A 27,158-nucleotide genomic window follows, 5' to 3' on the forward strand; every position below is an offset into this window, starting at 1 on the left:
TCCGAAGGAGAATAAGAGCGCACCACGTCACACTTTTAATGTGTATCGCGACTATATATCCACTATATATTAAATAATGTAACATCTTCTGATTCACCTCCAAATAATTAGATGAGCTCTCGTTTTTCTTTCCACTGAAATCGTTCTCGCGCATTCCTTGCACTAAAATAAGTGACAGTGGCTGCGCGGATTTTATGAGAAAAAAATTATATAATTTTAATATTTCTTTATGTAAAATATCATATATAATAAATATAATAAATATTATTTTCACATAAAATTTTGTTGCTATAAATAGAGCAGTCGTTTCACAGTCGAGGTGGCCGGTCGAAAGGGTGGGAGGTGCCCTAGCTCCTTTGCTATTAAGAGCCCAAGCTAAACTCAATGCTGCTGACCCTCCTCTCCTTCGCGCTACTCCTCTCTCCTTCTGCTTGCGAGATAATCTTTGAAGAGCGATTTGAAGGTGATTTCAAATTGCTTCTCCCTTTTACAACTTCCTAGATTAATATCTACTTTTTCACCTGCTGGAGCAAACTATCGTGCATTTTTCATTTTCAAAAAGAAGCTTTTTTTGCTGTCTTCTGCTACTTTGATTCAGTTTGATTAACCTGCTCCTCTGTTATATGATTTTTCATCCCATTATCTAAGTTCAGCACGGGATTTATGTTTACTGTCTGTTGCAATATTTCTTTTTATTGATTCCCAGGCTAGCTGATAATGTTTTCTCTTCTTTGGATTTTAATCGTTTACTCGTGACGTATAGTGTTTTATTTGATTGCCAATGTATATCTTACTTTTTTTTTTGTTGGCTGGCTTGTTTGATCATGCATAAAAGCATCCTCTGTGAAAGTACAAGCTGAGGCTGAAAGCAGAGTGTAGCCGCTGAAGGATTAATTGAATTTGCTCTTGGTCATTCCCGGTAACAAGTATGTCATCGACGTAGATCAAAATGAAGATCGTGGTGTCATTGCGCTTTAGTTGAAGAAGGGATGGATCGGCTTTGCTGAGAGTGAAGCCTAATTGAAAAAGAAAATGCGTTAGCTTTTGGAACCATTGGCGGGGAGATTGTCTTAACCCGTAGATGGATTTTCGAAGTTTGCAGACGTGTGTTGGATTTTGAGCATCCTCAAACCCGCGAGGTTGTTTCATGTACACTTCTTCTTCAAGGTCGCCGTGTAAGAAAGCGTTTGACACATCCAGCTGAGTTATTTTCCAGTTGCGATTGAGAGCCACGGTGATTAACATTCGGATTGTAACCATCTTGGCCACCGGACTAAACGTCTCAGTGAAGTTGACGCCGAATTCTTGAGCACATCCTTGAGCTACGAGACGAGCTTTGTATCTTTCGACTTGACCATTCGGAAGGAGTTTTGTTTTGAATGTCCATTTGCTACCCAGTATTGGTTTGTCTGCGGGTGGTGGGACTAAGGACCAAGTGCCTTGCCTGATCAAAGCCAGATATTCGGAGGACATGGCCGAACGCCATTCCGCATGCTTTGAGGCTTCAGCATATGAAGTGGGTGCGGAAGTCTGGATGGTGGTGGCTGAGAGATCTATAATCTTTCTTGGTTTGGATATGCCTGACCGCAACCGAGTCTGCATATGATGCCGAATGGGTTCAGTTGAGCTGGGTTGGCTGACAGATGTTATATCTGGAGGTTGAGTTGGAGAGACCCCGCCAGCAGTTTGAGGTGGAATTAACGTCTGTTGCGGGGAGATATACCGCGTGGGTTGCACTGCAGACGGCGGAACCAGCAGAAGGGGGGATGAGTAGTCCTGATGATGAGAGGTACGCGTATCCTCTGCTGACTGTGAATTCTTGTATGGAAATTGATTTTCAAAAAATAAGACATTTCGGGAAATGTATACACGATCTTGTTGAACGTTATAGCACCGATAACCTTTGTGTTCCGTAGAGTAACCGATGAACACACATTCTTGAGATCTAGGCGACAGCTTGTTCGGGGCATACGGCTTAGTCCAGGGAAAGCATAGACATCTGAAAATTCGAAGGTGAGAGTAGGATGCGTGGCTTCCGTGCAATTTGTGATAGGGAGTGTGATTTTGTATGACTGACGACGGCAATCTGTTTATAAGATATACTGCTGTTGTAGTGGCTTCGGCCCAGAATGAAATAGGAAGATTGGCATTGTGAAGAAGTGTCCGCGTCATTTCTATTATGTGCCGATGTTTCCTCTCGGCAATGCCATTCTGCTCCAGGGTATGAGGGCAGCTCATTTGATGCGTTATCCCATTCGCCACCAGGTAGTTCCGGAATATGCCACTTGTATACTCTCCTCCCCCATCGGAGCGGAGAGTTTGAATCTGTGTTTTGAATTTATTATTGATTAGATTGTAGAACAATTGAAACTTACTAAACACCTCATCTTTAGAGTTAAGCAGATATAACCACGTGAATCTAGTGCAGTCGTCAATGAAAGTAACATAATAGCGGTAACCATGTTTAGAAGAACACGGAGCAGGCCCCCAAATGTCCGAATGGACAAGTTGGAAGGGCTTATTACAAATTGTATTGCTAATGGAAAAGGGCTGTTTATGCATTTTGGATGTATTACAGGAAATGCAAATGAAATTATTAGAAAAGTTTGCAACGTCTGGTATGGTTTTCGCAAGAATACTGATCTTGCGGTTGTGAGGATGTCCAAGCCGTTCGTTCCATGGATCCTTGGATTGCAGATTTGATGCAAGAGCTTCTTCGTTATGCTTGGTAGGGAGTTTGATGTGGTACAACCCATTGCGTTTGGGTCCCCGGAGAAGCACCTGATTGTCCTGAAGACTCTTTATCACAAATTCGTTAGCAGTAAAAGAGATTGATACGTTGTTATCGGAAGTAAGACTAGAGACTGAGAGAAGATTATGTTTTAGGTGCGGAACATGAAGAATTTTTCGTAGATAGAGCTTACGAGTGTGCTCGAGTAGAGGCAGAATGCCTTGGCCCGAGTTCTGAATGGAAAGATTGCTCCCGTTGGCAATGGACACCGAGTCATAACCTGCATATGGAACCGCATGTTGAATATGTGTAGCGTCCGCAGTGAGGTGAGATGAGGCACCGGAGTCTAAAATCCAGTCGTGCGTATTGGCTTGTTGTTGTTGTGCTGTGAGCGCTCTGGTATTTGTCGGCGGTGGGTAATTAAGGTTACATCTATGCCAGCAGTTGAGAGCTGCATGACCAATCTTGCCGCAAATCTGACATGTCGGGCGCTGGGAGGGAGGACGCGCGGACGATGATGCTTCTATGGGCTGCGTCTGTCTTTCATTCGTCTGTTGTCTTGAAAAAGAACCCCTGCCTCTCGGCTTTCTCCCTTTGTAATTGCGATTGGAGAATAGGGCTGTAGACTCGGATTGTTGCATTTGATCTTTGAGCCCCTGTTGTTGAAGAATGATTTCTTCACTGCTGAGGAGTGAATAGAGATCATCCAGATGAATGGGTTGCATAGAGGTTCTGATTGCAGTCTTGAATGAGTTATAGACGGCGGGCAGCCCATTGAGGATGTAGAGTACGATATCTTCTGTATCAACGGTGGAACCGGCGGCCGCGATGTTGTCAACGATTGTCTTGATTTGATCAAGATATTGTTGCATTGTGCGGTCGCGCATCTGAATTTGATGCAGCTCATTTTTGAGCTGAATGACGCGCGATCTGTTGGTGGGTTGAAGACGTCGTTCTAGAGCAGTCCAGACTTCATGTGCGGAGCCAAGATTGATCACATACGGTAGAATTGGAGGAGAGATAGTTGCAAGGAGAGCTGAGACAAGATTTCGATCGACTAGCTTCCATCGATTTTGTTCTTGAGGAGTCGAGTCCGGAGGTCTAACGGCTTGACTGGTGAGATGCTCTTCATATCCGTTTGCAGCGAAGTGTTGAGATAATTGAAGACGCCATATGGAGTAGTTTTCGGATGTAAGAGGATTTGGAACCATGTTCTTGACATTTGAGATCAGAAATTTTAGCTGAGGGGGAATGAGGAGATCGGAATCTTGATTGGAGGTAGTAGACATAGTTCGGCCTTCCGCTCCAGACCGGCGTGATCCGGCTGTATCTTCGTCCGCCATCGAGTTAGCGGCTGCAGATTTGGAAGGCGAGGGGAAGACGAACGAGAATCAAGGCGGTGGAGCTTAGCAGCTCTGATACCATGTGAAAGTTCTTGAGCGTCTGGGAAGAATGTCCAGGTGAAAAACAGAGAATGAAGAAGATGAACAGGGAAAGAAGAAAGTAGTTGATTTCATTGATATCATATATTATTACAGGTTAGAACTATATATAGACCCAATGTAATATACTAAGCAAGAAGGTACAGCCTGACGTGGCAACAAGAAAGTACAAGCTGATGTGGCAAGAATGACTTAAACCGTTGGTTCTTAACATCCTCCACATGCGCTGAGCAGCAGCCTGGACACAGCGAACAAGTGGAGCAGCACTCTGAAGCTTTATGACTTATCTACAAATCCAATCTGCCTTCTGAAAATTTATCCCATAAGGCGGCTGCCGGAATTTTCGGAGCCCACAGTAATTTTCAGGAAACTATAAGTATCGTTCAAAGAAGCTGTTTTTTTAAATTTTATACAATAATGTTTTCTTCGGATTCTTAAATCATAAATTTTGAAACTGCTTTTACTCTTCTTGTAAGTTGCTTCTACTCTTCAAAGAAGTAGGCAATAAGCAGTTATACCAAGCATATTCCTAATCTTTTAAGGATCAAGTATTTATTCCAAACATAACTGGGTATGCTCATTTATTTAAACAAATTACTCGTCATTCTTCTGCTCAATTATGAAATTTGGCCATTGGAACTTGGAAATCTGTTTAAAACTTGAAATAATTTTAAATATCAGTTTGGCCTTTATTACCGAGTTTTTTTTTTCTTGTGTAGCAGTGATTTTACATCTTCGATGGCAAAGTTGTGAATCTTTTTAATTACTATCTTTTGCTTTCAAGCAGCATAAACTTAATGCTGAATGTGGTATCCATGCATTTGCTTGTGTTTTATATTTTTGATGTGGATGCTAAGATTATCTATACGTTTGGTATTATAAAAAATTGTGGAGTGACCAATGGGAAATCATGACAGGTTGAATTCAGGACCAACTTTAAGTTCTTTATTTTTTTTTTGGGCATGGAGTACCTACAAAGGATATTTAAAGTAAGGTACCTTAGTTTATGTTTTTTGTAGATGACACGTCTAATTGTTGAGAATTATGTTGAAATAAGTGTTAGGATAATACTTAAAAAATGATATTTGATTTAGTGGTTGCTATTTTGAGTATTTATCAATTGATCCAAGGGTGAATTATTTAAATATTAATGATTTATTGCATGGATGAATAAAGATATTTGAGAATATAACTTCTAGATGAAAGCTGTGCGGTTAAAATGATGAAATGTATATGAGGACTATGCAATAAGAAAATATCATGGAGATTTGAAGATAATTTTTATAAAATTGCTACTGGAGCAAATATGATATTTTGTATGGGCGATAAATAAGCTATTTTTGGACACGTTATGCATGGTAGAAATGAGAATAAGATAAGATCTATGGTAAAACTAGGAATGATAGATTAGGAGATTATCATATTAGATGAATAATTGGATTAGCATCTCCTGAAGATGAGATAGTTGAGAATTGACTAGCGTGATTTGTAGATTTACAAGGAAGGACATATAGGCCAAAGCTAACTCGAATATAAGGTAATAAAAGATTTGCATAAAATAGGGATAACATCTTATGGAACATTCATTGAGGATAAAAACTTAATGATGATTTGTAAAGCTGGCCTCAATTAGTTAGCATAAGGCTAATGATAATGATAGTCATGAAGGTAGCTCTCACATTTTGACAAATGATAGTAATATTCAATTCTGTGTTCCGTTTTAATGATTCAGTTTGCTTGCTTTTCTAACTCTGGATATTACATAAGTTTTTCTATTTTTACTTCCATCTTAACCGTGCACTTCGTTTTACTTTTTCAGTTCTGAAAATTACTTTGGGTATTACTGTTTCTGCTCCATGCTAATACTTATATCTCTGCTTCATCAATTTTTTTAATTCGGAAAGATGGTTGGGAGAGTCGCTGGGTGAAATCAGATTGGAAAAAAAGTGAAGGCAAGGCTGGATACTTTAAGCACACTTCGGGAAACTGGGCTGGAGACCCAGATGATAAAGGCATGTATCAAATAGCATTTCGTTTCTATAAGAATCTTTATTGCATGCCCTTTTATATGCTGCTCTAAAGTCATTTGTAATATCCTTTTCTTAAAATATTTCTTCTGCTATGTTACTGGCATAGTCTTCTAATTCCATTGGTTAAATTGTGGTTTCCATATTTTTTTTGGTAAGCTTCCAGGGATTCAGACATACCCAGATGCCAGGCATTTTGCAATATCAGCAAAAATTTCAGAGTTCTGTAATAAGAACAGAACACTTGTGCTACAGTACTCAATAAAGTTTGAGCAAGACATTGAATGCGGGGGCGGTTACATCAAGCTTCTTTCTGGTTATGTCAACCAGAAGAAATTCAGCGGCGATACACCATACAGGTCTTCCTCTGCCCCAAAACGTATGTTTTTTCCTTTAATATTAGACGTGCATGATTAAAATTTCCATAGCCTTTATTGAACATTAAACTTCACTTGCTATTAAAGATTGGTGTCTGACTATAAAAAAATAATAATAATAAAAAAATAAAAATTGGTGTCTGACTATACCCTGTTAGTCACACAACTCTTGAAGGGGCTTGAAGACATTTTATACTGTTTTTGGTTTGGAATCTAGATAACAAAGTCTTCTGTTTTATGACTATAGTTACTTGTGATGATTTAGCAATATACTCCAGTCCTTTAATTTTTTCTTGCTGTTAGTAGAAACTGTTTTTTTCTTAAACTTTTATGCTTAATCAATTTGTTATGGTTAGCACTATGACGATGTATTATGATATTTTGGAGATGCACATTTCGAACCAACTTTTGTCTTCTATAATCGGTCCATCACATTAATGCATTCTCACATTTACCTTTTTAATTCAACAACCGATGGGTTACTTCACATAATCCATCTAAATTAATCATGCTCTCCTATGCAGTTTAATGTTTGGACCTGATCTATGTGGTGCCCAGACAAAGAAGCTTCATCTGATATACTCATACCAGGGACAGAACTATCCTATCAAGAAGGATCTGCAGTGTGAGACAGATAAATTGACACACTTTTACACATTTATCCTCAGACCTGATGCCTCTTACAGTATCTTGGTTGACAATCGAGAAAAAGAATCTGGAAGCCTGTATTCTGACTGGGATATTCTTCCACCTCGTAAGATTAAAGAAGTAAATGCCATAAAGGTATATCAGCACTCTATGTTTACAAACCAGTATATTTTTAATCTCTAATCAGCAGCTCTTTCATTTGTTGGAAATTGCTTCTATGGGTGTTCCTATAATGTGAATATTTTGCTTGTAGCCTGCAGACTGGGATGACAGGGAATACATCGATGATCCTAATGATGTTAAACCGGAGGTTGCCTACCACGTTGCATTTGCTTAATTAATACATCTTCTGAAAATAATGCGTGTCCTTGTTTCTTACATGTCAATATAATGCAGGGATATGATTCTATTCCAGCCGAAATTCCAAACCCAAAATCTAAAAAGGTATACAACGGGCAGCATAAACTAGTTGCAGTGAATGCAATTGTCAGACACTGCTCACTGAATAATCTGTAATATAACCATGGACATTACAGGTATTAAAATTTTGTATTAGTTCTCTGTTCTCAAATTAATCTTTCCTCTGTTCATTTAGCCCGATACATGGGATGAAGATGAAGAAGGATTATGGAAGCCACCAAAGATCCCAAATCCAGCATACAAGGGGGCATGGAGACCAAAGGTTAAATCACAATGAATTCTTTAGTAGTTATGCGCTGGGTTCATAAACTAAGGTTTGTTTCACTTCTATTTCTTACCAATTACAAATTATGCAAATCTTAGAGGATCAAAAACCCCAACTACAAGGGAAAATGGAGGATTCCCTGGATCGACAATCCTGGTAAGTTGAGATTTTTGGATGCTATATTCTTTTTCTGTTGGTGCTTTGAGCCAAGAACTTCATTATAGGGAATTGTATGAATTTGACTGGTAATCATGTGATAGAAAACCAACATGGTTTGTTCCGTTCTGTGAAATTTTGAAAATGGGCTTGAAATGGCCTCAAAGCAGGAGTAAGGCTGGATGGCCTACTGTACCATCCTAATTTTCAATTGTAAGAAGTGTAACTAAGCAGCATTCATCCAAAGTATCATTAATTCACAGAGGTTGTTTGAGTAATACTGGTTGGTTCATCTTGTTTGAGGTACTAAAACTAAGCCTATGAAGGAGGTCAAGTTTTAACTTATCCTTAATTTAATTCGAATATCTTAGTAATTGTGTTGAATACCATGATTTCTCAAAACTATGATGAAAGCAATCTATCATATTTTCACCCTTTTAGCTTTTGAGATGTCTTTAACTGAAGAAAAAACAAAAGGAATAGATGCGCCTGCAGCCCACATTGCGCTTGTCGTCATCCTCATTGCAGCATTACCGTGCATGAACCGCCTTCCTCCTTTGCTTCTCCCAAGCTGCACTCTCTACCTCTTGATCTCTCAACATCTCTCGCCCTCTCCTTTGCACTTTCTTGACCCTAAAATTGTGTCCCTCACGAATTCCTCTCACTTCTATGCTCAACTCACTCTTTGCCCTAGCCGCGTGTGCACCACTTTGCCACCACCACCTCCTCTCCCTTTGTTCAACACTTTCATACTGCACTCATCCTCCCTTTGTTCGACCCCGTCGCCTCTGTCTTTTTTTCTTCTTGCTTTCTCACTCTTTCTCTCCATCAATACCACTTTCTCTCATTGTCAACCTCTATATTTCTTTCTCTCCCTCTTTTTCTCTCCTCATTTCACTCTCTCTCTAACCCTCTTAGGGGTTTAAGTGAGTCATGTCGACTCATGAGATGGCTCGAGCTTGACTCTCTAAAGGACTCATGAGCTAAGTTCAATGAGTTAATGAGCCAAGCTTGAGCTAGACCTGACTTGAATCGTTAGCTTGTGAATAGACTCGTTTAAAACATATTAATATAAAATGGACTTAAAATATATAGTATTCAAGATTTTAAGTACAAAGTTGTTAAAAATTTCTAAAAATTATATTTTACTTTCCTATATTAGGTAATTATTCATGATTTATGTTCTAATTTTTCATCATTTTATCTTTTTATTATGATAATTGCTTGGATTATAATTTTTTTTCTTTCATAATAAATGAGCCTGCTTGTGAGCCGGCTTGAGAGTTCAAGCTTGAATTCAATTAATTAATTAAGCTCAAGCTCAAGCTCAAGCTATGGGTGACTCAAGCTTAGTTCGACTCATTTACACCCCTAAACCCTCTCTTCCCTTTACTCTCTCACTCTTTCTCACTCTAACTCCTCTTTAACTCTCTCTCTAACTCTCTTTTTCTTCATCTAACGCATTCTCTATCTCCATTTTACTCTGTTCTCTTTCTCTCCTTTCTCTCTATAGAATAAGAGAGAAGTAGAAAAGAAAAAAAGAAGAGAAGAAAAATGAGAAAAAGGGATTAAAAAAATAGTTTGCTTATTCGCCTTGTCTCTCCTCTTCATCATAGCCTCATGCACAAAGTTGTAAGATTGTATACTTTTAATAAATCTTCAAAATCCTGAGTGCAATGTGTTTGATGTGATGACCTGAGTATGCTTTTCTTTGCATCGTGAGAGAAACTCGTAGGCAATATTTGTAATGCAAGAAGTAAGGTATGTGTTTTTCTTTAGATGGCGAGCAAATTAAAATATATATACTCATGATACGATAGTAAAATATTACAATTTTAAATAGGTACATGAAGACCCATATATATATTTTTTGGCATGTTGGAATATATGGAGTGTAATTTTAGTAGTAATAGACCTAGTGATGGGGTTGTGATTTTGGGCGATCAAGTCATTAATAAGAGTACACGTTTTAGATATCTTGGATCTATTGTTCAGAGTGATGGTGAAATAGATGGGGATATTATCAACAGAATTCAAGTTGGATGGTTGAAGTGGAGGAATGCATCGGGCTTGTTATGTGATAGAAATGTACCCCTCAAACTTAAGGGAAAATTCTATAAGATGGTAGTGAGGCCTGCAATGCTTTATGGTGCCGAATGTTGGCCATTAAAAGAGAAGCATAATACTAAGTTAAGTGTGGCAGAGATGAGGATGCTCAGGTGGATGAGTGGCTTTACCCTTAGAGATAGGATACGAAATGAGCATATACGTGGAAAGGTTGGAGTAGCTCCAGTAGAAGATAAGATTAGAGAGAGTCTCCTTAGATGGTTTGGTCACATAAAACGCGGCCTTCTGATGACCCGGTTAGGAGAGTAGAGGTATTAGATTTGACTTATGTTAAGAAAGGTAGGGGTAGACCTAAAAATACATGGTTAGAAAATATTAGGAATGACCTTTCTTTATTAGATTTAAACGAGAATTTGACTTTTAATAGGACACAATGGAGAAAAAGGATTCATGTAGGCCGACCCCACATAGTGGGATAAATGCTTGATATTGTTGTTGTTGTTGTTGTTGTTGTGTTGTTGTTGTTGTTGGGATATAAGACCCCTTAGTCGCAGTGTTGCACGACACTGACCTTGCACACCTTTTTTGGGATATTAGATTTAAACGAGAATTTGACTTTTAATAGGACACAATGGAGAAAAAGGATTCATGTAGCCGACCCCACGTAGTGGGATAAAGGCTTGATGTTGTTGTTGTTGTTGCAATTGTTCACATAGTTAATAGACTTCAATCCAAAAATGATTCTAGGACAATAAAATGTATTTTCAATGGCTATACACCAAATAGAGGAAGAAAGTCTTAGGATTCTCTAATAAAAAAAAATTATAATGTCTCCTTCATAGAAAATCAACCTTAAGGCAAAATTGTCTTCAAGGGGAGACTTAGACCAGTGAAACTCAATTTCATCAAGAGGAACAGAAAAATAAAATAATCCAAAGTTAACCAAAGTTCAAGAAAGACTTTATAAATTAGGACTACAGAGGTTATCCTCTGCTGTCAGGACTCCTCCTTTGTATTTATCTAATTATCATAATTGGTATACTTTGGTTTCTTCTTTTTCAACTAATAATTCAATATAATTTTTAGATGTTATACTCATTTCATTGACTGGTAGTATAATTTTTTATTTTAAAGATGACAAAACAACAATAACAATAACAACAAATCTTTGTCCACTACATGGGCTCAGCTACATGAATTTTTGAGACATTCTAAATATATTTTATGAATGAAATTTAAATTATTTTAAGAAAATCTACAATAATAAATTTAAAAAACTAGACAATACCCTTGATGGACAAGATGTCGGAAGTCTTATAGCATTTCCAATTTCTAGCTCTGGGTAAACTTTGAACCTGAATTAACATAAAAGATTTGTTAACCGCATGATCCTCAGACAAAAATAATAAATGTGAAAACTCTGAGCTTCCTCAAATAGATGCTTTCAAGATTTGGCAAACAAAAGGACCTGATGTTCTCCAAACGTGTCAGCCAAGAAATCAGATCAATCACGTTAAACAAAAAAGTATGTTTTGCTTTACAATTTTCTTTTAAATTTAGTTCTTTTTCAAAATGGCGGATCCCGAATTTGAATGGGGACTCGTGGTCGACGCCTACGGTAATATCAATATCCTACGATCCACATTCTTCGACACGGGATTTGATCACGAAGACGACACAGTTGGAGGTTACTTGGATCGAATCCTCCCCATTCTTGTGCAAGTCGTCGACCGACAATTTGCCGACTACGAGTGGATCATCGACGGTCAACATTCCTCGCCACTTCCACATCCAACGCCTCCCTCTCCATCACTACGAATCGCCGGCACCGTCTACCTCGGAGTGATCTCGTTCCTTGTGTGGTTCTTCTTCCTCCGACAACCCTAGACATAGAAGAGTGATCTTAAGCCTCAAGGTGAGACGATCGCTTTGTTAACCGCCGGATTCTAGTTGGCTATTCATTGTCATTACTTTTTGATTGAGGTTGTTATTTTATAGATCTTGCAAATTTAGTTGTAACAACTTGTCTAGACTTTGTTAAATTCTTAGATCTTCATTGAAGTATCAATTGTGAGAAGCCTTAAAATTGTATTATCATTATTCTTACCAACTTTTATTAATTTCTAAGAAACAATTCCTGGTTTCACATCAAAGGGACTCTAAAAAAAACAAAATAAAAGTGGCTTGTAAAAAAATTTGAAAATTACAAATATAAACTTCCAATGTGAACTGTATAAACACTTAAAATGATAAATAATGACAAGACTTAAACTTGAAATAGTACTCATAGGAAACTTGCTATGAGCTTGGAGAACTCAACTACTAGCAATAACAGAAATATCTAATTCTCCTGAACAGTTGGGGCCCTTAAGAATGCACTGGGTGAATTGAAAATTGGAATGGAAATGAACTGAACCGGCTCTTATTTGTAGCTGAAAACCTGATGCTCGATGGAGTCCATTTGAGTGAAATGAAGGTTATATACAGATAAATCGCCACATTTTGAATATATAATAATAAATTCCAACTCATGATACTCTCACTGAATCTGATATTCGTGCATAAGCACACATAATGCAGGCAATAATGAAGTTAATATGCAAAATACTGAGTACACTTCAATGACAGTACATTCACATGAACAATTTTCATGTTAGATACCTACACATCTCAAATAGCTGTATTTACATGATGATCAAACCTGTTGCGCCACGAGTTTACAAATGCCCTGATGATGCATACATTAATCCCTAAAAGGAGGCTCGTGAATAGACAGTACGCTCCGTGGAAGAATAGTGCACTCTATGATTGAAAATTTTCACACGTTGTGCAACTATTTTGATAGTGTGTCAGACGCATCAAATTACCGAAAGAAATATTGCCAATGTGTCCCTTAAATGTATAGTGCAAGTGTACTGAAAACGTGTTAATGTACCATCAAGTGACATATGAATGTGCAAATATACCGGTGTACATGCAAGCCCACTGTATAAGCACATTGAAGATCTACAAGTGGCATATCGTGACTCGTGAGACTACTAAATTGGTAGGAGGAAATATATGATTGAGTGGAAAATATAAAGGGAGAAGGTTTGCAGCTCAAGGTTGTGACCTAGTTAGGGTAGGAGCATGCTTGAGAAAGACTAGGATAGGTCACCATTTTCGACTTGCGAAAATAATGAGTGCGGCACTTGCCTTAGCGGCTTAGCGCTAGAACATAAGATAGAGCGGGAAATCAAACTTGGAGCTCAATCCTTTTAATTCAAGCAATGAGGCACAAGATTCTCGCGTGTTTTATTTGGGATGTTTGGCTGGTTCTCATGAAAACATTTTTTAATTTCATTTAACTATAGTTTATTATAGTTTGCTCTCTGTGGCTATTAGATGGTAAAACTGATGATATGATATTGTTCTGCATGGAGGGATGCATTTTCCACTGTCAAACTCCATGCATAAGGTTCCTGATATACTTGCATAGTTACTGCAATGCTTATCTAGTTCTTGCATTTTAAAGTTCTTCATCTTTTTTATCTTTATGGATCCTGTTCACTTTAGCTTACATTTTATCCCCACTTCACAGAATTTGAAGATGATCCTGACCTCTATGTGCTTAAGCCTGTGAAATATGTTGCCATTGAAGTATGGCAGGTGAGAGATTACTCAGATTTCTTCTTCTGAAAGCATCAATAGTTTTGTGTGATGACTATAAATGTGATAAAAATATGCAGGTAAAGGCTGGCTCAGTTTTTGACAATATTCTTTTATGTGATGACCCGGAATATGCAAAACAAGTTGTAGAAGAGATTTGGACGAAAAATAGAGAGGTAGGGATAAAAGTTACTAAAATACTAAAATCTACTAAAATTAAATTTGTGAATGCCCCTTTTGTTCATTCATTTAGGCTGAGAAGGAGGCCTTTGAGGAAGCAGAGAAAATAAGACGGGCTAAAGAAGAACAGGCGAGAACTGAATTGCTGATTTCAAGTTTTGATTACGGTGGCTATGAATGTAAAATTTGATAATTGTTGTGCAGGAAGCTCAGAGGGCAAGGGAAGAAGGTGAGAGAAGAAAAAGGGAGCGGGGATATGACCGTCATCATCATCGAGAGAGGGATAGATACCGTGAGAAATATCGAAGGGTATGCCAGTCTAGTCTGATGTGTCTCAAGTCTACTCCATTTGTTTATTTCTCTTTTTCCTACTTGGTTTATTGTGTTTTCTTTCTCCATCTCTTTGTTGCAGCGTGACCGTGATTTTGATGATTATCATGTAAGTTGTGCTGCTTCATTTAGGCTTTGTTGGGGATAGGTTTTTTGCTGCATTTTAAAGCAGCTTTTTAGTACAAGAAGGAAAATTTTTGTACTAAAAAATTATTTTGAGAAGTAATAAAAAAACCTTCCCAAACGAAGCCTTAATCTCCAATGTTAATGTTCTTCTCAGCTCATTTATTCAGTTTTGTTTGGCCTTTTTATTTTTTTAATACTGAAACATCCACCTAATTCATTTGCAGGATGAACTGTAAGAGCTGTACATCAAAAAGCACTGCCTATCTATCGTTGGAAAAAGTAAAAATTGATGACTTTCAATTGCTGTGTTATATCGCTGAAACCCATTTTTTTATGGAAAATTTGGAATACTGCGCTTAATGTTTGATGTAATCGGGTAATCATGAATTCAGAGAGGACTCTTTAAGATGCTAATTTGTTCTGTGTTTCTTCTCTAAAAGTTGAAACGCAATTACCCTTTTTGTTTTTTCTCCTGATTGAAGGTTAATATTTAGAGAAGAGGGGTTGATATTTGATTAGTTGATCTATTAATCCGGCAAATTTAGGTGATTTGTGGTTTAATTAATTGATAAAAACTGCTTATTTGTTTAAATAGTCACCAGGTTTATGCTTTTACTTACAGTTTCTTGAAATTCTCGTTGTTCAATTTTTTTTTTTATAATTAATGGTCATATTTGGATAATTCTTGATTTGAGGTAACCACCTTGAAATAAAACACCATCTTTGGAAGGAGGAAAATCTATGAATTATTTCTCCCACTCCCCTTTTTTCTGTTTGATTGATCACCTCATTTGGGGAGAAATTATTCCGTGCTGGTGTCATTCGGAGGTCAATCAAAATGTCATGTCAGCACTATCGAACTGCGGTATCGAGTAGTATCAAGGTGGGTACTGAGTAGGAGGTGACATGACGCATTCTAGTTGATCTCTGAACGACGACGTTTGGCGTCCGCACAATAATTTCTTCATTTAAGGAGGGAGCCTTGGATCTGCTCTGATTTCCTGGGCATCTTTGATTTAGATCTTTTTTATTTGGTTTCTTGTATATCTCTGCATACAAGTGCTCTTATAAATCATGACTACTTTTGAATTATTTGGAAACTTGTATGTTCAGAGTCTATCCCACAGGCGAAGCAAACTTCAAATGATGGTCTAGACTGTGAACAATAAACTTATTTCATAACGGAAAAAGGTACATTTTTCCCTTCCTTCTGATTATCTGATAAGACAATTATTCAATTATTGCCGCTTTAAGCATTGTGGTAGAGTGGGAGGAAGTAAAATAGCAAGAGAAATTAGACATACGATGTTCTAAGAAATCATACAAATAACATTAACTGTGCGGGTACATGGGTATGGAGATTACATTAATTACTAAAATTTGTGCAAGATAAAATAATTTTATCACTTAGAAATACAAAAATTAAAACTATGCAACAGATTTTTTTAAAAGAAAGGATGAATTTCCAAATAGTTCATATACAGTAAGGCGATAGTTTTATAAAATGACGATGTAAAAAAAAACTAGCCAAGATTGTTGAAGGTAATCCATCTTCTATTGCTTTTCAAAGAATGCCAGAGCTTCTGAGAGGTTGGGCAGAGCAGGTATTGCACCTTTTTTGGTGGTGGTGATTGCTCCGCAAGCATTTGCAAATCTTAGCATTTCTCTCAATTTCTTCTCATCCTGTGGCCAAAAAAATTTCAAAAAAATTATTTCAAGCAAGATTGGTTTATGCTAGTAGGATAATTTCATCAGTAAACCAAAGAGAAAATGCCGTTAGATAGCGCACCTGTAATGCAGACATATCCTCAACTATTTTGCTTAGTAAGGCGCCAACGAATGCGTCGCCGGCACCAGTAGTATCAACTTGCTTCACCCTAAATGCTGCTACAGCCCCTCGGAAATCCTGCAGGATCGGTAAGAAAGATGCAATTAATTATCAGAATTCAAACCATAAATGTAAAAAAATGTTTTAGAAAGTGAAGGCTTATTTTCACTCATTTTATTAGGGAGATTTTAAAGGTTTTTGTACAGTTAAAATTTCATAATGATTTGTTGCAATAGGAATTTAATATAAGCAAATCCTATGATCTGAATTGAACTGAAGAATTTCCCATTTAATAATTAATGAGCAAGATTTATTGTGGCATTAGTACTCATTCACCTTGGTGTAGTATTTGCATCCCTTGTCACCAAGTGTAACCAACAGAAGCTTCAAGCTCGGCCGCCAAAGCGTAAGGGCTACTTCGTCATCCACTGAATCTTCGCCGGTCAAGAATTGGAGCTCAACATCACTGACCTTAATGATATCGGCCTGGTCCCAGATGCTCAAGATTTGCTCCTTAGCATCAGCTGCAGATGGCCACAATGGAAGCCTAAGGTTTGGGTCATAAGAGAGTAACAATCCAGCTTCCTTAGCAACCTCCAGGGCTTTTAAATGTGCTGACCTACATGGTTCTGTGATCAAGCTTATCGATCCATAGTGGAAGACTTTTGCCTGGGGAGTAGCACATAGTGAAATTATTAACAATAACATGACAGAAATATCAAAATAATAATTTTTATTATAGATGTCACTGTGGCAGTTGATGTGACACCTTTTAATAAAGAATATATTAATACTCGAGTCCTCTTATCCCACAAATACCTCTTCATGGTCTCATACTCGAGAAATAAAATATTCTGTCCCTTTTAGCTTTAACTCGCTTATTTGATTGAGAAGAAATTGAATAAAAAAATCTCTTTATTAGTTCGATTTAAAAGAACAGGTAAATAGCCAATAAATTGCAGGGCAAAACAAAACCTTGATGTTATTAATACTTTCAGTTTTACTTTAGTTTTCAATACACATATCAACTTCCTTGCGAACCCAATCAAATCCTTAACAAAAACACAGAAACTAATAATATTAGCCACGTATTTCCTCTGCATTTGCTATTTTGCTGAAAAGAAAATAAATGTAAAATATATTTAAAAATATCATATTACAGTAAAGCAGAGGATTCTACAGTCGAAAACTGAAACAATAAAAGATTAGACCCCTTAGGTACTCTCTAATCTATATGTGAGTATAAGGAAAATACCAGAAAGAAAAAAGAAGTGGTTGACTTCTTGTGATGTCATCTGAGCGTATGGTTGACTTGATGCGACTTCATCTAGAAGTTGTAAAAGAAATTTGGCTGAGTAGAAACTTGGAGTAGGGTAGATTTAGGATATAGCTTTAGAGCCTGAAGCTCATTTTATTTATCCTACCTTCCCCCGTCACAAATAGAGCATTAGAGCTCTTTTCACTCACAAATCTCTCCAAGGCGGCTAGGATTCTCAAGGAGAAAAAAGTCTCTTCTAAAATGCACTTATACAGCATATGATTTTTATATCAAGGCAGGCTAATGTCTTGGAGTTTTAGATTATTTAGGTGGAATAAACTCCTTAATTCCTTCCTCAAGAATCTCCTTTACTTTCCACTAATTTTGACTTGGTTTTCTTTAGTCCTTCAAAGGTGGCCAACCCATTCATGCTTGGATTTGAGTTTCGAATTGTATTTCCCCCATTTCTTAAAATATTCTCCCATCCTCTTAGAAAGTTTTCGGATCCTTCTAGAAGGTTTTTTTTTCGATCTAGAATGTTCTTATCAAAAGACCTAGAAGTTTTTGGAAGGCTCCTCTTGCAAATCCTAAATGCTTCTCGAGGACTTCAGGAAATTTTGAAAAAACATTTTTTAGAAGATTCTTAAGGATTATTTCTTACTTTAGGTTTGCCTTGTTTGTTCATGGTTCTTCTGGCGTGTCCTAAAAGGTTCGTGGGGACTTGGGAAAAGTTTGAAAATATTTTTCTAGAAGATTCATAAAGCTTCCCTCAAAATTTTGGCTTGTCTCATATATTCAAGCTTCCTATCGCATGTCCTTAAGCATTTTCTATAAGATTCTAAAAGCTTCTCTCAAAATTTGAGCTTTTAAATTTGCAGGGTTATTTTTCATCCTTGTAACCCTTGTCTCAAAGAAGCAAGGACTCCTGCATTTAACTCTACTCAATTTGCTATGAGGTAGTTCATAACATGTGATTTTTGGACCATGTGAGTATGATGGTCAAATCATGGCCAAACAAAAATAACTAACATGCTATACTTGAATCAACAAATATACAAGGTTTATTTAAAAACGTGTGCCAATAAGGTCACTAGTTGTGCTTCTACAATGTAACACAATTTAGATGAATTATTTTGCTTCGTTGAAACTAAATATCACATTTTGGGCTTCATTCCCCATTTAGTAATAATTGGGATATATCCGGTATGACAAAAAGGCCAAAATAATATTATTCTAGTTATGATTCATAAAAAGGTTTATATGAGTTAAAGATATAGTTGGCCATCCATGCCAATTGTCCTCATAGCCAACTCAAAACATTATGATAGGTTCAATAGAGATGCATTATCTCATCAACAGTACAATAAGCTTATCCTACCGTAAACTTTAGAATACAATTCACTTTCCCTTAAAATATCACTTCCAAATTTCAACTTCCTTTAAGAGATGTAGAGGTAAAAACATCTTAAACCCAACATCCAAGTCTAAACAAAACAGTGACAGCTAAAAAAGTTAAATTCCAAATCTTTAATATGCTATGAGAGAGCTACAATAATACACAAAACAATCCTCATCATTCTACCAATAAGTTCAAGAAATAAAACCTTTAATAGCCGAGATGCAAAACAATGACACATTACAAGCGCCACTCCATTGATTTTAAAGATGTCCATCCAATTGCAGACAAATAATTTGAATAGGAACTACATGATCCTTCCACCCAAAAAGCTAATCCCTTCACCATAAGGCCAATTAAAAAGTGAAAAAAAAAAAAAAAAGCATCTTCACAATATCTTCCTGCAATGATAGATTCACACAAATGTACTCTCAAACATCCAACCAAGACATGGTTTTTCCCTCTAGAAACCTACCTAACTCATAATCCTTAGCCAATATATAGTCAAGATTTAAGCTACATGTTGCCGACGAGAATTTTAAGCCACATAACTCCTACCTTCTTAAATCTTATGTGCCTCATGTTTTAGGCAGCATACCGACTGCAGTACTTCCTGAAGGAAGTTTGATTTAAGATATGTACGCCGCTTTTCGTCATCGCGCCTCTTCTTTTCGTTCAGTTAAAAGTTAAAATTTGAAAATATCAAAATAACAATTGGTTAGTAATTAACCAAATTTAACATTTATAATGCCAAGATTTACTAAATCCCATTTAAATTAAATCCTAAATGTAGCCAAATAACCCGTAAAACACCGTAAATCTCAAATATTAAAACTTAAGGCGTCATGACGCAAATATTTTTAACCTTAAAAATTTTATGAAAAGTTTCGGCAACTGCAAAATCAGAGCAACTGTCAAAAAATAACTAACCATGCAACTGCAAAATCAGAGCAACTGTCAAAAAATAACTAACCATTAAAAAAAAAAAAAAAACTTTGCAATATTGGCGTCGCACTGTTCACTCACGCCATTTTTTGCTCTCAACCGGAAAAACGCGCGAAAGGGAGGGTGATCTTTACCTTCTCAAAAACACCTAAAATGGCGTTCGATTGGAGCATCACCGCGCCATTTTGGAGTTTTGCGTAACTTTGCCGTGAAAAATGAAGTTTTCGGTTGGAGATGCCCTTAAGGCGTCATGACGCAAATATTTTCAACCTTAAAAATTTTATGAAAAGTTTCGGTAACTGCAAAATCAGAGCAACTGTCAAAAAATAACTAACCATGCAACTGTCAAAAAATAACTAACCATTAAAAAAAAAAAAAAAAACTTTGAACAAAAAGATAAGTTCTACGAAAAAAGAAAATGAACTAGGAGGATCAAGGTAATTGGGGAAGCAAAGATACTAGGAAAATTATGACGAAAGACGTTCTCGGAATTTAACAAAGAAAAAAAAAAAAATTGGTATTGGAACATGCAAATGGCGGAAACAAATCCAGAAGCGACATGGGGAAGTGAGAACAGAAAGATCTGACGAACCCTGCGAATGAGTTCGAGATCGAGTTCGGCGGGGGTGAGCAGCATGTCAGCGCTAGGGTTTCGGTAAAACATAAACTCCCGCTCGCCGTCAGACCGGAGGGTGACGAAAGCGAGGGCAGTGCGTGCTCCCGCGTCGAATGTGACGCCTGCATCTGATACCCCATTCTCGCGGAGGATCGCGGCGAGCATGCGGCCGAACTCATCGTCTCCGAGCTTTCCCATGAAGGCGGCGCGGCCGCCGAGTCGGGAAACGGCGATGGAAACGTTCGCCGGAGCGCCGCCGGGGGCCTTGATGAATCCCGGCGCCTCTGCCAGCGAGACCCCAGAAACCGTCGGAACGAAGTCTATCAGCATCTCTCCGAAACTAACCACGAGACTCCCTTCGTCTCCGCCACCGCCGCATCCCACTGCCATCGCCGCTGCTGTAGAGAGAGAGAGACAGAGCGAGAGATAGAGAGAGAAAGAGGGAGAGAGAGAGAGAGATGATGCCGATTGCCCGGGATTTGGTCGAGAATTGGCTTGCTTTATAGGGGAAGAAGGGTGTCTCGGCTGGATGACAGGTCAATTGACTCCTAATCTCGGTCAGATTCTGTGTGCTTTGGATTTTTACCTGAAATGTGGAAAAAGGAACGGCGCACGTTCAAATTGACAACTCAGAACCAATGGGTGAGTCTTTCTCCAATATTTTGTCTAACCGTTTCTAAAAAATTAAGGGCTAAAGTATAAATTTGATTCTAAGGATATTAATAAAGATTTTCAAAGTCTTTATCAACTAAGATATTTAAGGAAATGCCAACAGGATTCAAGGAAGATCATCCAAGAGAATGAAACAGAAAGAGCACAACAACAACCAAAAACTCTGAAACAACCTGTAAAAAGAGACAAATAGATACAGATACTAAAATTAGGCTATACAAGAAGCCCCACCAATCTACGATGTTGCCACAATAGAGCCCCACCACATGAAAACTCAAAAAACCAACAACCACAAAGAGCCGTAGGGCTTCAAGTGAACCAAACGTTCAGCGAGCTATTCATTGCTCGATTTGATTAATGCTCGTTTGTGATCATTTAACTAACAAAACAAACAAATTTGAACAATATTTTTAATACTCGATCCCTAAATAAACAAGCTTGAACATTGATGTTTTTGGTTCATTTATGTTCACGAACAACATTATTTGAAGCTCGTGAACATACTCGACATTAAGCTCAATAAAAGCTCAATTCATGTTCAATTCAAAACTTGTGAATAAGTTCGATAAAAACTTGATTAATATTTAATTTTGAAATTGATAAATATACATAATATAAATATTTTAATTTATTATAACATAATGATATAATTATTTTAATTGATAAATTTTGAAGTAATTAAATATTATAATATATGTTGTAGTTTTAATTTCTTTATAATTGCTAGTTTCAAAGAAGTTTCTCCCAAATTGGCAATCAATTGAGCTTTTAAATCTTTGGACAAAATGATAATAATTGGGACACCAACAATAGACTCAATTCTAACCTACCCCACAAGCGACGACAAGAACAAATCATTAGAAACCATAGGAGATTCGACATAAGGAATCGAACCACTAGCTAGTTCATTCTCTGCTTCCTTATTAACATCATAAATTCCCCTATCCACCTCCATCGAGCATTCAACAATCAGAGGAGCTATCACACCCCTAGGTTATTGAATCAAATCATTAACACACCCACCCATAACATCTAAGCAATCCAAATCCACTAAACGAGAACCACCATTAATGCCCTTAATATCCACAAGAGGATTCACCTAATCAGGAACAACCACATTTGAGCATGGGATCACATGCTTAGCCAACAACCCCCATCCCCAATATGGGCATTATTTTCATTCTCAATAGTTATTTTCTCACTAACAAGAATAGGTTCCACATTAGCAGCAACTTCATGCTTAGGAAGCTCAACCAAACTTCCCACATTCACAATAATTGAAGGAATATCAGCTAAATGAGGATGTAAAATATGACATTCAGATTTTGAATGACTCAAAACTTTACAATAAACACAATAAGAGGGTAATTCTTCCATTTCCACCATCTGAATATAACCCATAGTTTCCAAACCAAGCCAAAATTGATTGGGGCATCACTTGGTAACATCTAACTTCACAATTAATAATGCGAGCAACCGAGGGCCTTGTACCATTAGAAGTATCATTGTCCTATCTCAATGGATGACCAAATAAGGATCCAGGCCCATGAAGAATACGGGGAAAGAATAAATGTTGTTAGAGGTTGGGAAAAGAAAATCAAATCAGGGTGTAGGGGTGTCAATTTTTGACACGACCTGAAGCCTGACTCAGACCCAACCCGAAAATATCCGGGTTAGGGTCGACTCGTTTGTGAAACGGGTCGAGTTCAGGTTCAACAAACTGACCCATTTCAAAAAACGGGTCGGGTTCTGTTGACTCGGCAACCCAAAAATAATCCTAAAATGACCCGAAAACCCTCTACATAAGTGCTCATGTAGCACGAGGGGGATAAAATATAAGTACATCTAAACACTCATGTAGTGCAGATGGGGGAAAGAAAATTGTGTGTGTGTGTGTGTGGTTTTTTTTTTTTTTTTTTTTTTAAGTGCTCGAAACCCTTAAACGCTCATGTAGCGAGCGTGGATTAAAATAAATAAACACAACTGCGGTGTCATTTGACACCTAGTTGAAGCGCTCAAGTAGTGACGAGGGGAAGGTTGCCTCTTAGTTTTTCCCCTAAATGGGGGAGACGCCGGGAGGCTGCCGAAATTCAGACCGAATATTCAAGGACTTGGACAAAAAAGATTACTTGAACTTGAATTGATCTTGAATGAACTAAAACGAATGAGCTAAATCATATGCAAAAGAACTCAGAACTCAAGCAATCATGACTTGAACAATTTGGATATGAAATTGAACTTGCAAGGACAATAGGGGACTCGATGAACGAAAGAGGCTCATATTGAGCCTGAACTTTATTTGAACATGCTTTGGACTTGAACTTGTGTTTTGAGCTCAAAATGATGACTGAACCTAAACTCATCTTGAACTTGATTAAAGAAATCTTGGACTTGGTTGAACCCAAAGGATAATTTGAGATTTGTGGACTTGATACAATTGACTTAAATAAATTCAAATCTAAATAAATATGAGCTTAAATAATAAACCATGAAAGGATTGAATCAATTGTGGACTACAAGGACTTGTATTTGAACTCAAATCCAAATGACAACAAATTGAAATTACCGATTGGACCATAAGGAGTATAGTTTTGAGCAATTTTATGCATTTGAACATACAAGTTGAACCATATGAAGGATGACATGGCCTTAAAAATGAAATCATAGCTTGCAAAATAATGAACCCCAACTCAATAGCAAGAGAGCATGTATAAGATTAGTGATGGAAAAGAGATTTACCAACACTACTTCTTTGCAAATAAAGAGCTGTGTATAATTTGATTGCAAGCTTTAACATGGAACTTTTGGAAAATGATGATTAATTTAACGCAATTGAAATAAGGAAAATATGGAGGAGTATAACATCAAGCTCATCTCATATATTGTAAATCATTATTGAAGATAAAGAAGTTGCAAGTGGGGTCTATTTGAAAGCAAGCAAGGACTCATGGCAGATCAATTCCCAAGGTATTCAAATGAATATCGATGAATGAACATGACTCTTGTAATGATTAAAACTTCAAAAAGAACTTGCAAGCAATCATCAACAGGGTACAAATGGACATTTAGCAACATGATCATGATTAATAATATGAGATTTTCAGTGGATTTGTCACTCCAATTGGAATGTAATTATCATCAATGGAATTCATCATACAACTCCTAACTTATACAATGGTTCCTACTCCAGGAAGATACATCAAAGAAAAAGATAAATGCAATGTACATCGTGATATGTTCATAAGCATGATGTGAAAAAGGGCACAACAAATATAGCACATGTATTCGATCCAATATGTTGTCCACAAGCAAAATGCAAAGCTACTACGTTGAATGTGAATGTTCACTGGTGACATTGAAAGGTCAACATTTAACACAACATCCCTACAAACATACAATGTTATGCCACAAATGATACAACATGTTCTTGAGCAAGGTATGAAGGATATTCAGCGGATGAAGCAGCTTCCTTACAACACTTCTACAATCAACATCCGTACACAAACAAACAAATGAAAATCAAAGAGATGAAAATTGGATAGGTATATATAGTTTATTGCAAGAAAACATCAATTATAAAAGTCCACCATGCACACTTCATGTCATATATAAGAAGAAATGTATAAAGGACTGCGCCAAACACAAGCTCCTACGAGTTGTTGTAGGAGATCCGTTACATGTTAAATATCTACCTACAAACAAAATGCAAGAGAACTGCAATAAATGTAAAGCACCCACAAATTGTAGTAAAGAACATGACTATACCCTTGCAATAAACTCCATCCAATGGAAGTTAAACACATCAATCATTTGCAGGTGGAAGCAGATGATATGTAACAAACAAAAACATGAATCTTTACAAGTTGTTGTAGCAGAAAGAAGAGCCATCAAATGCTTAAAGTACCATCGCACATGCACTATAGCCTGTATACACATAGGTACACTAAAAGAGGGTATATAATCAAGAACCCGCAAGGGCCCCGACGAGCGTGTTATTGGAGCACATGTGACGTCCAGGGATGCTTCGCGGGTCAATAAGTGAATTCAAGTTCGAACCCGATCCTCCTATATGAATCAATAGGAGTTGACAAGGTTCGAACCAGCAAACAAATATACAGTTGAATGAACCAATATATTTATTTTAATACATTTATATTAGGCCTTCAAGACCTATAATCAAGAGAATTCGCTAATAAAGGCATAAAGTTTATGACGAACCTGATCCCCCATCGACAAATTGATAGGGTCGACACGGTTCAATCAACAAATAAAAATGACCCCAAACACCTCGATGAGGGCTGTGTTGAATGTTTATCTCAACCGGGGGGTTCACAAATATTTTCAAATGCTACCCAAATGTCTATTAAAATAAAAAACTCTACAAAGTTCAAAGTCCAAAATCTCAAAAAATCCCAAGATCAGGAATATTTAAATTTGAAATCAACTATCTGAAATACTTAAAGTAAAATCCATCCATCATCCGTAATAGTTTGCTGAGGTGGACAAAATTAAAATTCACTTCAGCTCACATAGAGCAAATTCATGGTCGAAAATATCACTTTAATTCATTCTCAAATAATTCCATACTTGAAAAGACGTGGTACGTGTCCTCTAACCGACAATTTTGCCACCAATTAGCACCGCAGGATAAACGATTATGACCCGGGGCCCTCTGAACCGAGTGGTTTTGTCGCCAAATGGCACCATGAAATACCGGTTATGGCCAGAGCTAATACGTTTCTTAGTGGCATCAAATCATTGAGATGTGAATCAATAAGATATGATCGATAGGGCACAAAGGCCTCTGTTAGCTAAGGTGGATTCAAATTTTCCCCCTTAGACAAACATTCACCCCAGATCTATAAGGTACCCTTGGACGAAGCAACCCATGACTGCCGATAAGGATCCTTCTGTCAAGTTGGCTTAACTACCTCCTCTGACTAAGTAGACCAGGGATCATGATGGCCCAGGACTACGGAACCATGGCATCTTGATCAAGTCAATCATCCATTCCCCCACCATCCGCTTTAAGAGCAAGATGGTGAAATTTCTATGTTAAATATCAAATTTTCAAATTTCATATTCATGCTGCTACTATATGCCAGATGCATGTATCTCTACGTTTCTAATTAACGACTAGCCTTAATCGAAAGTTCGCTCTCGTGATCGGGAAGGGTAATTAACTATAGGGGCTTGTGCCTATATGAAACCAGAACTCAGATCATAAAGTCCTCAAAAAATGAGGGTAAAATCTCTGGGTAGTGTCTTATCTACAAACTCACATGCCTTCCAAAATTTACCCCAGAACTTAATTCCGTTAAAACTACCCCGAAAAAGAAAAGCAAATGCGGGCGAAGGCCGGGGCCAAATTTTTGGAGCCCACACACCCACTCTCTACATGAATAAGAGGGATAATAAGAGAGTTGGAAGCTAGAGCTAGAACTCTCTCTTGATATTCAAGAGAATTATGTGGCTCTAAAGGTCTCGAAGCACCAGCCGAGCACCACTGTCAGGACACCGCCTGACCGTTGCCATCAGGCCTTCACAGGTTGACCACTACGGTTCTTGGACTACGACCGCCCAACTATGATCCTCTAACCATCATCATTAGACTATGGTCCTTCCAGTCTTCACGGCTTGACTACGGTCATTTGGGCCACCGTCTCCTAGCTACTCCACCGCCTAATAACTTCATCGCCTATAATCATCAATAATGCCAATGCATATTGTCATTAATAAGATTAGTGCATGTCGTTAACATCAACTCTGACTCTCAAAATGAGCAATATGATTTATATTGATTTTTTTGAATACAACCAAAAATGGTTGAACAATCTTCTAATGATAGCTCACATACCATTGGGCTCTTTCAACTTCAACCAAGTAATATGTTATATATTAAAGTCCTTCCTCAAAAACTGGTATCATTTATAATCAATAACAAAAAATAGTTGAACCACTTTAGCTAGATCAAGCCATATAATTTTTCCCTTTTATGAGTTTTCCACATAAATTTTTTTGTAACA

General features: G+C 37.4%; 2 protein-coding genes across 3 annotated transcripts; one reads left to right on the plus strand and one right to left on the minus strand.

Moving 5' to 3' along the window:
- The first annotated feature begins 308 nt into the window (after nt 1-308).
- Nucleotides 309-14,966, plus strand: LOC110113980 (calreticulin-3-like). 2 transcript variants are annotated; one of them, XM_020846714.2, is made up of 14 exons: nt 309-463; nt 6,078-6,185; nt 6,367-6,559; nt 7,102-7,360; nt 7,479-7,535; nt 7,622-7,669; nt 7,821-7,907; nt 8,009-8,066; nt 13,714-13,781; nt 13,862-13,957; nt 14,035-14,091; nt 14,166-14,270; nt 14,374-14,400; nt 14,642-14,948. In XM_020846714.2, the coding sequence occupies exons 1-14, from the start codon at nt 385-387 to the stop codon at nt 14,651-14,653; spliced, it is 1,254 nt and encodes a 417-aa protein (XP_020702373.1). In that variant the 5' UTR covers nt 309-384; the 3' UTR covers nt 14,654-14,948. The 2 variants fall into 2 exon arrangements, with proteins under 2 accessions (XP_020702373.1, XP_028547917.1); XM_028692084.1 differs by lacking the exon at nt 309-463 and adding an exon at nt 4,391-4,549 and having other exon boundaries at nt 6,367-6,579; nt 14,642-14,966.
- A 752-nt stretch (nt 14,967-15,718) lies between these two features.
- On the minus strand, nt 15,719-21,010 carry LOC110113984 (fructokinase-1). The gene is made up of 4 exons (XM_020846722.2): nt 20,437-21,010; nt 16,582-16,914; nt 16,207-16,323; nt 15,719-16,100 (listed from the first exon to the last, which is right to left on the minus strand). Exons 1-4 carry the CDS (start codon nt 20,848-20,850, stop codon nt 15,972-15,974), a joined length of 993 nt encoding a protein of 330 aa, XP_020702381.1. The 5' UTR covers nt 20,851-21,010; the 3' UTR covers nt 15,719-15,971.
- Nucleotides 21,011-27,158: the final 6,148 nt, after the last annotated feature.

This window comes from Dendrobium catenatum, unplaced genomic scaffold (genome assembly GCF_001605985.2).
Source record: "Dendrobium catenatum unplaced genomic scaffold, ASM160598v2 original_scaffold_117933, whole genome shotgun sequence".
Classification (NCBI taxonomy): Eukaryota; Viridiplantae; Streptophyta; class Magnoliopsida; order Asparagales; family Orchidaceae; genus Dendrobium; species Dendrobium catenatum.

Bases quoted from the DNA above. Each gene is read 5' to 3' on its own strand.
- LOC110113984 (XM_020846722.2), bottom strand. From the start codon at position 20,850: ATGGCAGTGGGATGCGGCGGTGGCGGAGACGAAGGGAGTCTCGTGGTT. The intron at 16,915-20,436 runs GTTCGTCAGATC...GCTACTCCCCAG, and splicing joins ATCTCGAACTCATTCGCAGG to GCAAAAGTCTTCCACTATGG. The intron at 16,324-16,581 runs GTGAATGAGTAC...CCGATCCTGCAG, and splicing joins GATGCAAATACTACACCAAG to GATTTCCGAGGGGCTGTAGC.
- LOC110113980 (XM_020846714.2), top strand. From the start codon at position 385: ATGCTGCTGACCCTCCTCTCCTTCGCGCTACTCCTCTCTCCTTCTGCT. The intron at 7,670-7,820 runs GTATACAACGGG...CTGTTCATTTAG, and splicing joins CAAACCCAAAATCTAAAAAG to CCCGATACATGGGATGAAGA. The intron at 14,271-14,373 runs GTATGCCAGTCT...TCTTTGTTGCAG, and splicing joins ACCGTGAGAAATATCGAAGG to CGTGACCGTGATTTTGATGA.